Genomic DNA, 15,000 nt, shown 5'->3' with positions numbered 1-15,000 from the left:
ATGTGAGACTCAAGTTGTTTCAGGGTGTTTTGGTGAACTACAGCACAAAATAGCCGGGAGGGATAATTTTGTGAATAAAATTGATAAATTCACCAGTGGCAGCATTGTACTTTGAAAGCTGGTGGGCAGCATGTCTTTGATGGACTAGTCCAGGCCAGAAGGAAAGGATGCAAAGGCAATTAGTCAAATCAGGACTACTCTTGATTTGTAAAACTAAATAAAAGATTCTGGGCCAATCATTGGGCCTATTTTTTCCACTCAATGACTGAAGCTATTGGTTGTAATTTGTCTGATTATTTTCAGCTACAATTGTTTTAAGAAGAATGAAGACACAAGACCATAATTGATGCCATTTCAAATGCATCATGCTCTGAATCATTCACTTACATCCTTTTTCTCAAGTATTATTGGCTAGAAAAACGGCGTTCCTGAATTGTACCGTGGTCATCAACATAGCGCAAGATGACAGACAGCTGAGAATGACAGCTAATGTCTGTGGTGTCGTCAATTTGCCAGGAAAAGAAGTGTGCCCTGTTAAGTTCCTTTTCTAGCTCTGTTTCAATCGAATGGTGAATGGCTGCAATTAGATCGTTCTGGATTGTTTTTGACATGCCTGTGAGAAGACGGTGGAGCTTTCCAGATGTTCTGCCAGAACACGGTCATACTTCGCTATCACCTCCGCAAGTTCCCTGTAATTGCCCTTGTTGTCAGAATTTTCCCCTTCGTTATGCCCCCTGAAAGACAACTCTAGCATGCCTAGGTAAGCCGTTGCATCTAACAGACGTTTTACCACCTCCCTATTGCCACGCACTTTAGCGTTGTGCTGTTGAATTTGCAGCCGCACACCCTCATCCACTAACCGCTCTATAGGCATGGTGCCGCCTAGCAATGAAAGGCGGATAGCAGCACCAACGTGGTCTTGACATTTGTCGTGGCGCTTGGTTGCCCTGTCAATATTTTTTATATCAGTAAATCCATGAAAAGACCACGTTGGAGAGTTGACATTCATTAGTAAACAGGGCCAGCAATATAACCGATTGTTGGTAATGCTACCAGTCACCCACGAGTAGCCTACCTAGCAAACGCACTCACGACACTGACTCTGCCGTTGCTTTTGGTGATTTCAATCTTTGGAATTGGTCTACCTGTTGCTTTAATGGCCAACTTGTCATTGTAACTCACCCCATGGAATGGTTTCTGTAATAAAACATGAACAATGTCCTCGGTTTCCATAGTTTACTTTATTTGCTAATTTGCTAATGTGTTCTCATTATTAAAATGATCAGATATTCTTGCTTAACTGTGTCTCGTAGACTGAGCAGATTATTTTTCGTAGCCTAGATTTGAGGGGATAACCCCACCCACCATATCCAGGGCCTCTGCTTATTGGTTTATAGCGCAGACGTGACTCCAGCCTATTCGTTAATAGATTTTAGCGCTATCCAGACCCCTAAACTAGTCACACCCTCTCAGAGGAGGATCGTCCTCCTCTCTGCCATTGAAGTCAACGCATTCCACGAGCCGCCAGCGCAGGCAGAGAAATGAATGAGAGTCAATGGAGGGTAGAGGGAGGAAGGTCCTCCGGCAGTAATTTTCGATAGCGATAGGGGGTGCTAATGTCATCTTTACCCAGGGAAACTAACATTACATATACAAAGGTATTAAAGTAGTCCTATTTAAGGGTTTTAATTAATCACAGTAGTCTGGGCAAAGTACACTTTTTATTCTCAAAATGTTAAGGAGGATCTTCCTCCCTCTCCTCAATGGAGAAGCCTCCACTGGTGTGTGTGTGCTAACTCCATCCATTCTCCATGTGAACAGAGTGTGTGTGTGTGTGTGTGTGTGTGTGTGTGTGTGTGTGTGTGTGTGTGTGTGTGCTAACTCCATCCATTCTATTCTCTATGGGAGCAGAGTGAGTGTGTGTGTGCTAACTCCATCCATTCTCTATGTGAGCAGAGAGTGTGTGTGTGTGTGTGTGTGTGTGTGTGTGTGTGTGTGTGTGTGTGCGTGTGTGTGCGTGTGTGCTAACTCCATCTATTCTCCATGTGAGCAGAGTGTGTGTGTGTGTGTGTGTGTGCTAACTCCATCCATTCTCCATGTGAGCAGAGTGTGTGTGTGTGTGTGTGCTAACTCCATCCATTCTCTATGTGAGCAGAGAGTATGTGTGTGTGTGTGTGTGTGTGTGTGTGTGTGTGTGTGCTAACTCCATCCATTCTCCATGTGAGCAGAGAGTGTGTGTGTGTGTGTGTGTGTGTGTGTGTGTGTGTGTGCTAACTCCATCCATTCTCCATGTGAGCAGAGTGTGTGTGTGCTAACTCCATCCATTCTCTATGGGAGCAGAGTGTGTGTGTGCTAACTCCATCCATTCTATTCTCTATGTGAGCAGAGTGTGTGTGTTTGTGCTAACTCCCAGCTCTCGGGAAGCTAGGGTGTCCCTGCTGCACGACTGCAGCAAGCACCGCTGATCTAGCTTGACCCCTAAACGCTGTCCCCCCACCCGTATGCATTTCTCTTCCTCTCTCCTCTCTGTTTTTCCTACTTCTCTTCTTTAATCTCCCTCATGCATCATCTCCCCTTTCCTGTCTTTTCATCCTGCTCTCTCTCTCTCTTTCTCTCTCTCTTTTCATCCTGCTCTCTCTCTCTCTTTCTCTCTCTCTTTTCATCCTGCTCTCTCTCTCTTTCTCTCTCTTTTCATCCTGCTCTCTCTCTCTTTCTCTCTCTCTTTTCATCCTGCTCTCTCTCTCTTTCTCTCTCTCTTTTCATCCTGCTCTCTCTCTCTTTCTCTCTCTCTCTTTCTCTCTCTCTTTTCATCCTGCTCTCTCTCTCTCTTTTCATCCTGCTCTCTCTCTTTCTCTCTCTTTTTATCCTGCTCTCTATCTCTTTCTCTCTCTCTTTTCCCTCTCTGCCCCTCCCACCCTGTTCAATAAGTGTGGCACAGTTTGAAGACTGCTCTCCTGCTTGCACATGCTGTGTTGCCCATCTGATAACGTTTTCCATTTGTCCAACTTTCTCCTCTATTGACCCTCGCTGGCTCGAGAGGACTGAATCCAGCTTGGTTTTGAACATAGCTCTCCTCTTCTGAGGGCTCTGCAAGAGAAATGCTTTGGATAATACACACATCTTCATGTAATATTTTCCTCATAGTATTGCATTTACACTTTGACGATAAATGGTCTTGAATTTTATCTTTTTGTTTTGAGAGAGATAGTCCAGTCAAAATGGTTGCAATATTTTGACTAAAGTGGGTTTGAATGTCCTCAGCGTCTGTTATATTCTGAGAGAGCCTTTTTCTCTGCTTCTTGATGTTGTGACACAGAGATCTCAGAGAGTGTCGTGGGCTTGTGTTCCGTCTCGCGCTGCAGAGTGTGAGTGTAAACGGAGTGGGAGATCTCTTCAAAAGCTCACCAGCATTGAGAGGAAATAGAACTGTCCTGGAGAGGCACGTGCCAAGCTGTTTGCCTGCCCACCTCCCCAACACAAGCTAACCTCCAAGGATGCATTTCTATTTAAAGGCCTGCCCTGTCCTGCCTCGCCCCAAAAGAGATCCTTACCAGTTATCAGTGCTCTTCATATTAAGTGGAAGTGGAAGTGGAAATGGGAAAGGGAATTGAAATGCTGAGGAAAGTTTTTTGTTTTCTATGACACTCAAAAATTCAAAGTAAAAAAATAAATACTGTGGTTAAACATGAGCCCCAGATTCAATTCCAAAGTAAATCAATGCCATGCCTTACATTCGGCATTTCAGGGACTGTTTAACTTACACATTCACATTCTGTCCTATACGGTAATAAAACGTTGAAAACCTCTGGTGCGAAAGTGTGAAATGAACATTTAGTGTTAAAAATAGAAAAGCTGCTTTCCACTGGTTGGGGTCACAGTGGGGACTTGTATAAAGAGTTGTTAAATTCATGTATGTGGTGGTTTAATGTATTCACTTCCTATTCATAGAATGGCATCGCCATCTGTGCTCGGCTGAAACAAAGTTACTTTCAGAGAGAAACAGATCACAGATTTTTGAACATGTGTGATTCCCTGAGAAGGTGACAGGTAGAACAAAAGAAACGGATGAAGATAACACTGTTGGCACGCCGAAGAGGTGTGATATATCCTCTAGTCAGACACTTGTCCTGTTTGTCTCTGCTCATATGCTGTCTGCTGAAAACTTTCTTTTTCCCTCACTTTGTCCCTCTCCGTCTCCCTCCCTCTGTCCCTTTCTCCCTCCCTCTCCCCCCCTCTCTCTCCCTCTCTCTGTCCCTTTCTCCCTCCCTCCCTCTGTCCCTTTCTCCCTCCCTCTCCCCCCCCTCTCTCTCTCTCCCTCTCTCTGTCCCTTTCTCCCTCCCTCCCTCTGTCCCTTTCTCCCTCCCTCTCCCCCCTCTCTCTCTCTCCCTCTCTCTGTCCCTTTCTCCCTCCCTCTCCCCCCCCCTCTCTCTCTCCCTCCCTCTGTCCCTTTCTCCCTCCCTCTCCCCCTCTCTCTCTCCCTCTCTCTGTCCCTTTCTCCCTCCCTCTCCCCCCTCTCTCTCTCTCCCTCTCTCTGTCCCTTTCTCCCTCCCTCTCCCCCCCCTCTCTCTCTCCCTCCCTCCTGTTGTGACAGATGCCATGTTGCTGGTGACTGAGAGGCTGGAGGGACCCTTCAACATTGAGTCTGTAATGGAGCCCATCGATGTCAAGATCTCAGAGGCCATCATGAATATGCAGGATAACACTGTAGAAATCACCCACAGAGTATGTCCAACACATTTAGGCACAGACTTAATATGGGACACATTTAGCCTCTGCTCTAAATGTTTGACTTCTTCAAGTGTGTGTGTGTGTGCGTGTGTGTGTGTGCGTGAGTGTCTGTGCGTGTGCGTGTGCGTGTGCGTGTGCGTGTGCGTGTGCGCGTGTGTGTGTGTGTGTGTGTGTGCGTTTGTGTGTGTGTGTGTGTGTGTCTGTGTCTGTGTCTGTGTGTGTGTTTTACACAGACCCTGGGTGCAATCACCCACATGCTAAGCCCAAGTGTCCTTGAAACCTGAGCTCAATTATACCTATTATAGCTATGCATTTTGGATTACATGCTTGCTACTGGTGGGAGTATCCAAGGCCCGGTTCACAGTAGTTAATAGGCTTCCCGTCTTACACTGCATTTTCTTTTACCCACAAATTGTTGCTGCTCAAAGGGGGTCAGAAATTCAAAGTGCCCACGAGGAGATTCTCATGTTCACATGTTGCTGGTTGGGCAGAAGTCCGGTCTAAATCGGATCTGCCGAGTGGTCGCTTATAATACGGAAAGCATTATGTTGGAATAGAGTTTTGCCTACGTGTACGACATACCAGGAGCGCAGTGTCTCCCATAATTTAAAGCCATAAAATGACATGTGGTTAGGCAGATCCCAACCGTAAGTATCACAGCCACGGTTCAGTTCATGTGACGTTGAGCTTTAAGTATCCTCCATGTTTGGGAATCTTGGGGTAGAACGGCAAGTTCTTAACATTCTGGAACGGCATATTGTTTTCGTTTCCTCTCTTAGTCACAAAGTAATTCTAGCCCTTCCCCTTGCAGAACAACAGTGGGACACATTTCTCTCTCGTAATTACAGGTTTTTCAAGGATGCGGTCAACCCAAGCCCTCAGGAATGGGCAGGTCTGCCCGTGGCATCTCGGATGTGTTCAACGCCCGCTTCAGGCCCTACAGCCCCGAGGAGCACCCCACCACAGCGGCTGGCACCAGCCTGGACCGATTGGTAAGGGAGGGCGGGCGCAGCTGATGTGACACCGCCCGACTGTAAACATCGTTTGTCATACCCGCTCTTGACATTGTTGATTAAGGCTTATATGAGTTCCAGTCGCCACCGGGCCCCCCTCCAGTGCCGGAAATTAATCCTTTGTTTTTGTCTTCTGGTCAGGCTCCTCTATTGATTTGTGTTTGTTAACAAATTGGCAGCTCCTCCCGGGGACGACAGGGAGATAGGTGCCTCACGTCGTCTCTGGCGGATCAGGGCTGTTTGTCTTGCTAACACAATGGTGTTTGGAGTCAACACAAGAGAGTCATCTTGTGTACAGCAAACAGTCTGGTAGGAGTGGGAGAGGCAGGAGGAGCAGCAGGAGGAGCAGGGGGAGGAGCAGGAGGAGCAGGAGGAGCAGGAGGAGCAGGAGCAGGGGAGGGTAGAGCTCGCTGGTAGGAGTGGGAGAGGCAGGAGGAGCAGGAGGAGCAGGGGGAGCAGGAGGAGCAGCAGGAGGAGCAGGAGGAGCAGGAGGAGCAGGAGGAGCAGGAGCAGGAGGAGCAGGAGGAGCAGGAGAAGGGGAGGGTAGAGCTCGCTGGTAGGAGTGGGAGAGGCAGGAGGAGCAGGAGGAGCAGGGGGAGCAGGAGGAGGAGCAGGAGCAGGAGGAGCAGGAGCAGGAGGAGCAGGAGCAGGGGAGGGTAGAGCTCGCTGGGGCGACAGTGGTAGAGAAGTCGTTTAGTAATCAGAAGGTTGCTAGTTCGATTCCCTGTCGACGTGTCCTTGAGCAAGACGCTCAACCCCTAAGTGCTCCTGATGTGTGCAGTGTGCCATCAGTGTATAATGTAAAAAAATCGAAATCGCTTTGGATGAAAGCGTCTGCTAAACGACTAAATGTAAATGTTCGTCGTGTTTGCTAGTTGGCGCACCGATCCCTAGTAGCCGCCTTGAATTCCCTCAGTGAATTCCCCCAGTAGCCGCCTTGAATTCACAGATTTAGAAGTTCTCTGCTGCTGCTTGACCTCAAACAACCTTGGTGCTCGACTTGGAGCTTGACTGTGGGTAACGTGGATCTGACAGCCCAATTCAGATGAGGGACAGTTCTCATTAAGGATTATCACAGGAGCCTGGGTGCTCAGCCTGCTCGGAATATAGCAGGGGGGAGATATGAAGTGAGTTCAGAAGTGAGGTCATTTTTAAAATGAAGCCTTGAAAAAAAAGCCCATCTATCTCCCTGAAATATCTCGCCGCCAATCAAAATTCAAGTGGCAACGCCAGCAGTGATTACATCGTCAGTGTTTAGGAACAACTGAGAAAATATTGTGAAATGTTTGCTGAACAAAGGCAAAGGCACTTGTTAGTGTTAGCTGACGGAGTATACGACAGGAGATAATAGACCAGCAGTCGGATGTGAAAATTAGGTCATTAATTGCCTATATAAAGCAGTTTCTTTGAAAGGTTTATTACAGAGCATACTGTGCACACGTTCTCTTTCACTCACACTGACACACACACACTCACACACCTCTCCTCTTCTTTCTGTCGCTTTTTTTTCCCTCTCTCTGTCTGTTAATATTTCTTTGTGCTGTAGAGATACATTGTCAAGTAAAATGCCTGTTTCTTTCTTCCACGCTGCTTGCCAGAGGATTGTGTGGAGGACAATGCAACAAAGCGTAAGCTCCATCACTTCCTTATTTGAGTCTGGTCTGTCATTCTCTCCTTTATGCTCCGAGGCGCCATCCTCGTGTGTCCTTGCAATGCTTTGTTATGCAGCTCTCCGTTTCTCTGCCTTGAACATGGCTCTCTGTGCTCCCACCACTGTCAACATGTCAACAGATACACACTTATATCAATATTGAGGTTAACAAGATTGATTTTATTTTGTATGCACAGCCGTTTGTACTGGGCGAGAGGACTCCCCTCTCTGGAGACAGAGTGCATACAGTATGTAACACCCTCCCCCCCCCCCCCCCCTCCCCAGACCCCCCAACTCTAACATCCAATGTGCCAGTGAGGCCCTGATAGTGTTCACTAATGGAGTCAACTCCTAGAGGACAGCAGCCAATCTCCACCATGACCCAGTGTGCCACTGCTGGAGGAAGCACGCGGCGCAGCGCAGCGGGGGCTATGGTGGTTTCGGCACACAGGGTTCACTGAGGCAGACACACACACAGACACACACAGACACACACACACACACACACACACACACACACACACACACACACACACACACACCGACGTTCACTCATGAATAAGTGGGCAATTAGCCAGTCAGGAGTGGCTGTGTGACGCGAGGGGCTGTTCCTGGACCTGCCACGGCACGGCACGGTGGAGAGGGAATGAGGGCATTAGCTGTGACCACCCATAGGCAGTGCAGTGCATTCTGGGGCTCGGGGCTTTGGGGCCTTCTTCTTTTTGAGAGGGTTTTGAAGTTGATTCCACTCCCCGTGTTTTTCCACTAAAGATTTAGTCGTGCCACAAGACACAAAGAAGAAAAACAACAACAAAACATTGTATTTAAAGAACGTTTGGTTTGATATCCTTTGTAGCAGTCTGTCTGAAAATGCAGTTACAATACGCCTGTGTTCTTCTTTTGTTTTGTTTGGTTTATTATTGGATTTCACATATCATGACTGTTTTTCAACAGAAAGTGTTGTCAGTTTATCTGGCGTTTAAGTCTTCTTTATACCCTTGTCCTCAGCAGAGTCCCTACCTTGAGCAGGAGTATCAGTGACCACATCATTATTCACCATTCCTGAGTGGTTCTCCCAGCAGCAGTTACATTTAATTAAATGATCTTCATTTCTGACACGTTATTCTGCTCCCCACCGCCCTCCACTCTCCATCTCACCACCAGCTCCTCTCCTCTCCACTCCTCCTCCTCCACTCTCCATCTCACCACCAGCTCCTCTCCTCTCCACTCCTCCTCCTCCACTCTCCATCTCACCACCAGCTCCTCTCCTCTCCACTCCTCCTCCTCCACTCTCCATCTCACCACCAGCTCCTCTCCACTCCTCCTCCTCCCCTCTCCTTTTCACCACCAGCTCCTCTCCTCCTCCCCTCTCCATCCCACCACCAGCTCCTCTCCACTCCTCCTCCCCTCTCCATCTCACCACCAGCTCCTCTCCACTCCTCCTCCCCTCTCCATCTCACCACCAGCTCCTCTCCACTCCTCCTCCCCTCTCCATCTCACCACCAGCTCCTCTCCACTCCTCCTCCCCTCTCCATCTCACCACCAGCTCCTCTCCTCCTCCTCCCCTCTCCATCTCACCACCAGCTCCTCTCCACTCCACCTCCTCCCCTCTCCTTCTCACCACCAGCTCCTCTCCTCCTCCTCCTCCTCCCCTCTCCATCTCATCACCAGCTCCTCTCCTCTCCACTCCTCCTCCTCCCCTCTCCATCTCACCACCAGCTCCTCTCCACTCCTCCTCCTCCCCTCTCCTTCTCACCACCAGCTCCTCTCCACTCCCCCTCCTCCCCTCTCCATCTCATCACCAGCTCCTCTCCTCTCCACTCCTCCTCCTCCCCTCTCCATCTCACCACCAGCTCCTCTCCACTCCTCCTCCTCCCCTCTCCTTCTCACCACCAGCTCCTCTCCACTCCTCCTCCTCCCCTCTCCTTCTCACCACCAGCTCCTCTCCACTCCTCCTCCTCCACTCTCCATCTCACCACCAGCTCCTCTCCACTCCCCCTCCTCCACTCTCCATCTCACCACCAGCTCCTCTCCACTCCCCCTCCTCCCCTCTCCATCTCACCACCAGCTCCTCTCCACTCCTCCTCCTCCCCTCTCCATCTCACCACCAGCTCCTCTCCACTCCTCCTCCTCCACTCTCCTTCTCACCACCAGCTCCTCTCCACTCCTCCTCCTCCACTCTCCTTCTCACCACCAGCTCCTCTCCACTCCTCCTCCTCCACTCTCCTTCTCACCACCAGCTCCTCTCCACTCCTCCTCCTCCCCTCTCCTTCTCACCACCAGCTCCTCTCCTCCTCCCCTCTCCATCTCACCACCAGCTCCTCTCCACTCCTCCTCCTCCCCTCTCCATCTCACCACCAGCTCCTCTCCTCTCCACTCCTCCTCCTCCCCTCTCCATCTCACCACCAGCTCCTCTCCTCTCCACTCCTCCTCCTCCCCTCTCCATCTCACCACCAGCTCCTCTCCTCTCCACTCCTCCTCCTCCCCTCTCCATCTCACCACCAGCTCCTCTCCACTCCTCCTCCTCCCCTCTCCTTCTCACCACCAGCTCCTCTCCTCCTCCACTCTCCATCTCACCACCAGCTCCTCTCCACTCCCCCTCCTCCCCTCTCCTTCTCACCACCAGCTCCTCTCCTCCTCCACTCTCCATCTCACCACCAGCTCCTCTCCACTCCTCCTCCTCCCCTCTCCATCTCACCACCAGCTCCTCTCCTCTCCTCCTCCTCCCCTCTCCATCTCACCACCAGCTCCTCTCCTCTCCTCCTCCTCCCCTCTCCATCTCACCACCAGCTCCTCTCCTCCTCCACTCCTCCTCCTCCTCTCTCCATCTCTCCACCAGCTCCTCTCCTCCTCCACTCCTCCTCCTCCTCTCTCCATCTCTCCACCAGCTCCTCTCCTCTCCACTCCTCCTCCTCCCCTCTCCATCCCACCACCAGCTCCTCTCCTCCTCCTCCTCTCTCCTTCTCATCCTCTCTTCCATACGGAGGCAGTTAGCTGACTCCACCTCAGGTCCTACCCATTTTCCCTCTTCATGATATTGACATGATTTTCTTCCACTTCCTGTAGCTCCTTAGTTGTCTTTTCCTCTTATTTGTATTGGAGTGTATATCCTGAGTGTGAGAGACACATGTTTCCAGGCCTCTGCTGAGAGACTTTGATTAGGCATTAGTGTGTGTGTGTGTGTCTGTGTGTGTGTGTGTGTGTGTGTGTGTGTGTGTGTGTGTGTGTGTGTGTGTGTGTGTGTGTGTGTGTGTGTGTGTGTGTGTGTGTTTGTGTGTGTGTGTGTGAGTGTGTGTGTGTCTGTGTGAGTGGGACAGACATGCACGAGGTCGCTTGTGATCCCAGCGTGGGGCTGCACTCATCACCCCGGGTTACCTGAGGGAGGAGCTCCCCCTCTCACCTCTCACTCCCCACCGATCCCAGGCCTGCGCCTGCTGGGACGTTCACCTTCTGGGGGATTGCTGCCTGTGGGACGTTGGCCTTCTGGGGGATTGCTGCCTGTGGTGGCTTTGATTTCTGCCAGCTGGAGGGAGAATTCTGTGGTGGTCCAGGCTGTTGCCCACCCTGTAGCATCTCATTTGTAATGCTTTTTTCTATATTCGTTCTCTAACGATGAGCTTTAATATGGTACATTTGTGAGCTGTTATACAACGTAATGAATGTTGCCACAGATATAATATAAAAGTATGTTACATATTAGATAGGTAACATAGCTGATGCCGAAGATGTTGCTCACATTAGTAAGGAGGAAGCGTCGTTTTAGTGCACCATTGAAATCCGAGACGCCATTAGCACCGACAATTTTGGCTCTGCAATGGCCTCACTGGTAGGGCTCCCGCAGCCATGCGATCCCCCTGGGTCAATTAGTATGAAGTCATGAGTGGATGTGTGTGTGTGTGTGTGTGTGTGAAGTCATGAGTGGATGTGTGTGTGTGTGTGTGAAGTCATGAGTGGATGTGCTTGCAGTCCTTACCGAGTTGTGCAGAGGGAAATGAATTGTGCTGGCTTGTTGATTGCGTTTGCCCTGCTGAGACACTGCACCCAGCAGCAGCAGCCTCCGCTGAAAGCAAGCAGGCAGGGGGGAGGGGGGTGGAAACACACACTTCCTCCACATTGGTGAGTTATATTTATGTGCTTCTCGGGCCGCCTTTAACACCATCCCTGTGTCTGTGTGATTACATGGAACCTCAGATATTTGATTTTCTTTGATTTGTTTGTTGTTTGTTGAGAGTCAGAATTGACAGTTATTTGGACTAATATCACGTATTATGTGCCTCGCGATGGCAGTTGCTAGGGGATATATTAAGTCTAATGGCTGCCAGTGTGTGATTGGCTCGGCGCTCCAGTTTTGTTTTCTTGGCACGGCTTTATTGAAGCACATCCACTTCTACTGTGGTGAGCGTTTATTTATTTTAGCCGCGGCCAGGTCTTTAGGCAATGGAGATTCTGCAGATTCCTCCGGCATAATTATCACTGTCGGCTTAACCACTCAAAAATAGCCATAAAAAACATTAGGAGGTGCTTTTCTAACTCTATTTAGATTTATAAATATGGGAAGCACTTTTCTGCCTGCATGATTGATGAGATCCACTTAGGGACGTATAAACATGTCATTTAAAGGTTCGAAACTCGAGTATCTCTGTAGTTTGGTGGTACAGACTAAATGTTGTTGATTTGATTCGCTGCCTCCTGTTGATGAACTAAAAAAATTGTAAGAAGCTGTGGCAGTGTCAATGACAGTATCCCATATTTTAACGTTAGTCTGTCACTAAATAATCTACTGAATTTAGTCATGCTCACTGTTTTATCATCTATTTGCACCTCTAGTTTCTTACATGATTAATTCAGAGATAATGCTGGTTAGGTGCTAGTGTTTGTACAGGTGTAAGATATGTGCAATTTACATCCCAAAGAAACTACAGTGCTCACATTTCCGTTTATCACTATTTTAAATCATTATTATGCTAATCACGCAAAGCATTGATGACAGTGCCATTTCATTTTCCCATAAAGTGGTTGTGATTTGCCGTAATTCCCTGCATAATAGTACTACAGTACTATCGCTGATCATCAGGTTTATCAGCAAATGTGAAATCACCTAAGTATTTAATTTCCCTCGGGATCAATAAAGTATCCATCTATCTATCTATCTATCTATGTATCTAAAGTGTGAGCTGTCTGGCTGCATAGTTAGGATGGACGACTCTAAAGCACAAACTGCACAGTGATAAGATTCAAGCCTTGTTTGAGGCATTGATGGCACAGTTAACACACTCCAGACTCACAGATAAGGTTCACTGTAAACCCAAACACTGGTTCTGATACCAGCCACATTACAGCTCCCTGAGTTGAGTTGCACTGAGAACCCAAACACTGGTTCTGATCCCATCCACATTACAGCTCCTGTGTCCCTGAGTTGAGTTGCACTGAGAACCCAACCACTGGTTCTGATCCCAGCCACACTACAGCTCCTGTGTCCTTGAGTTGAGTGCACTGAGAACCCAAACACTGGTTCTGATACCAGCCGCACCACAGCTCCCTGAGTTGAGTTGCACTGAGAACCCAAACACTGGTTCTGATCCCATCCACACTACAGCTCCCTTAGTTGAGTGCACTAAGAACCCAACCACTGGTTCTGATCCCAGCCACACTACAGCTCCTGTGTCCTTGAGTTGAGTGCACTGAGAACCCAAACACTGGTTCTGATACCAGCCACACTACAGCTCCTGTGTCCCTGAGTTGAGTGCACTGTAAACCCAAACACTGGGTGGTCCAACTGTTTCAGCCCGTCTGTAATTACAGCAGTGTTATTGCTACTTACGAATGTAGATCCTTATAAAACAACATTAGAAATACTTCACTGGCCAATTGCTGCCAGTAGGATTCTGCTGTTTGTCTTTACAGTAGCCTTATCCCTAATTTAAAAAAATAAAGTGCTTAAAAACTGGCTAAGGCCTACTGTTGACTTTCTTATGGTAATTCACTGAGGTTTGAACTCCACTTACAAACATTTTTATCCAAATGACTTCCATACAATAACGAACTGTGCAAATAGTTAATGAATGACTGGCAGACATTTGGACTAAAAGCACCAAAGCACACAGACACATAATTGAATCCTATCCCTTTTATGCCAAGGGGGCTTGCATTGTTTTAATCAGAGTGTTTTGTGGAGGAACTCACCCCTCTGATCTCTCGTTATCTCATCTTCAGTAGGCGCCGAGGAGCGGCCACACTATTAACGCTCTCCCTCACTTCATATCTGTCAATACGCTAATGAGGTGCACAGGCTGGCCCCATTACGGCAGAGCCCCCCTCTCCTCCTCGGGAGACCCCGGGGTGGCCGAGAGACGGCCTGCTGGTGATTGCTCTGTTCCTCGCCGCGGCGACACACCACATCGCTCTAATCATCGCATCACCTCTTTCTTTTTAACAACTCGTGCCGTCATCACCCGGGGGCAAATCATCCCTGCTAACGTGCAGTCATTTTATCAGTGTTCTGTCACGTGGCTGCTGAGGGCTGGGAGCAAGAGAGTTTGATAAATGGAGCCCCTGTGATGATGAAGTGCACAACCTCAGTGAACTCCGTGTTCACAGAAGAACTCACACAGGGATCTGAGTTAGTGTGTACACAGCTCAGGGAGTACAGGGGGAGCCAGCGGAAACATGAAACATCAGCAGCAGCCGAACATGAAACGGTCCTTTCACTTTGGTGTGTTTAAAAAATGAAGCTCTCGCTATACTGACGTCTGAAATGTAACGTTCCATCGATTTGAATATGATTTTTTAAATACATGAAAGCAGTGTTTGGCTTATTGTCAATAAGCTCATTTCTGTTTTCACAAGCACATTTTTTTTTTGCACGGTGTGTTCAGGGATCATGTTTCTAGAGTAGTCACCTCACCTTAATGATCCTCTGGAGTGAAATGAAAGTCGGAAGAAGAGCGAACAGATTTGCCCCGTAATGGATCTTGAACAGATCACTCCGCAGAGAATGAAGCCATTAGCAGGTGATTATGTATCCTGTGGCATCATTAGTTCTGCTTCTTCTCACTGGTGTTTGCGGCAGCCATGAAAATGATCTGAATTATCATAGCCACAATTGTGTAGTAGCCCCCTTGAGATAGAGACAGTGCTGTTTAAAACATGGACTGAGTGTGTGTGTGCACACACTGCTTAAAGAAGCATTCCGGACCAATTGCTATTCGCTAACGATATGCTAGCGGGTAAAACTAACAAAATCTCTTTAAATGTGCTGACTTTGACATTATGACAAACTAGTTACTCAACAACTGTCATGCTAACACAGTCAAACATCAAGCAAGTGCAACACAAGACAAAGCAAGACGGCAAATAAGCTACTTACTAGTTCGGCAGACAGTAGAAAGCCGGGCGGCGTCAGGCAATCTTACATTTAGCAGTTATAAGCCTATGCACCCTGGTATAGCAATGGCACGGAGGCGATTCTCCATATTAAAAGTCATTGTAGCGCCCCAATTTTTTTCAAGCTGTTATTTTAAGGTAAAACTGCTTATCCTTTCCCTAATCCTGAAGTATAATTGTTGCATACTGTCACTTTAAGATATGCCAGCTTTCTGCAGGTCTATT

At 48.4% G+C, this 15,000-nt stretch overlaps 1 protein-coding gene across 1 annotated transcript in view; it reads left to right on the top strand.

Annotated features, from left to right (window-relative positions):
* The window catches only part of gpc6b (glypican 6b), a 70,475-nt gene that overhangs the window by 41,389 nt on the left and 14,086 nt on the right, over positions 1-15,000 (top strand). The window contains exons 5-6 of the mRNA XM_080838813.1: positions 4,592-4,722; positions 5,577-5,720. Of these exons, the coding sequence (XP_080694939.1) occupies positions 4,592-4,722; positions 5,577-5,720 (275 nt within the window). The remainder of the gene's footprint in view (positions 1-4,591; positions 4,723-5,576; positions 5,721-15,000) is intronic.

This window comes from Sprattus sprattus (genome assembly GCF_963457725.1).
Source record: "Sprattus sprattus genome assembly, chromosome: 5".
Taxonomy (NCBI): Eukaryota; Metazoa; Chordata; class Actinopteri; order Clupeiformes; family Clupeidae; genus Sprattus; species Sprattus sprattus.
This window is presented reverse-complemented; position numbering and strand designations above follow the sequence as displayed.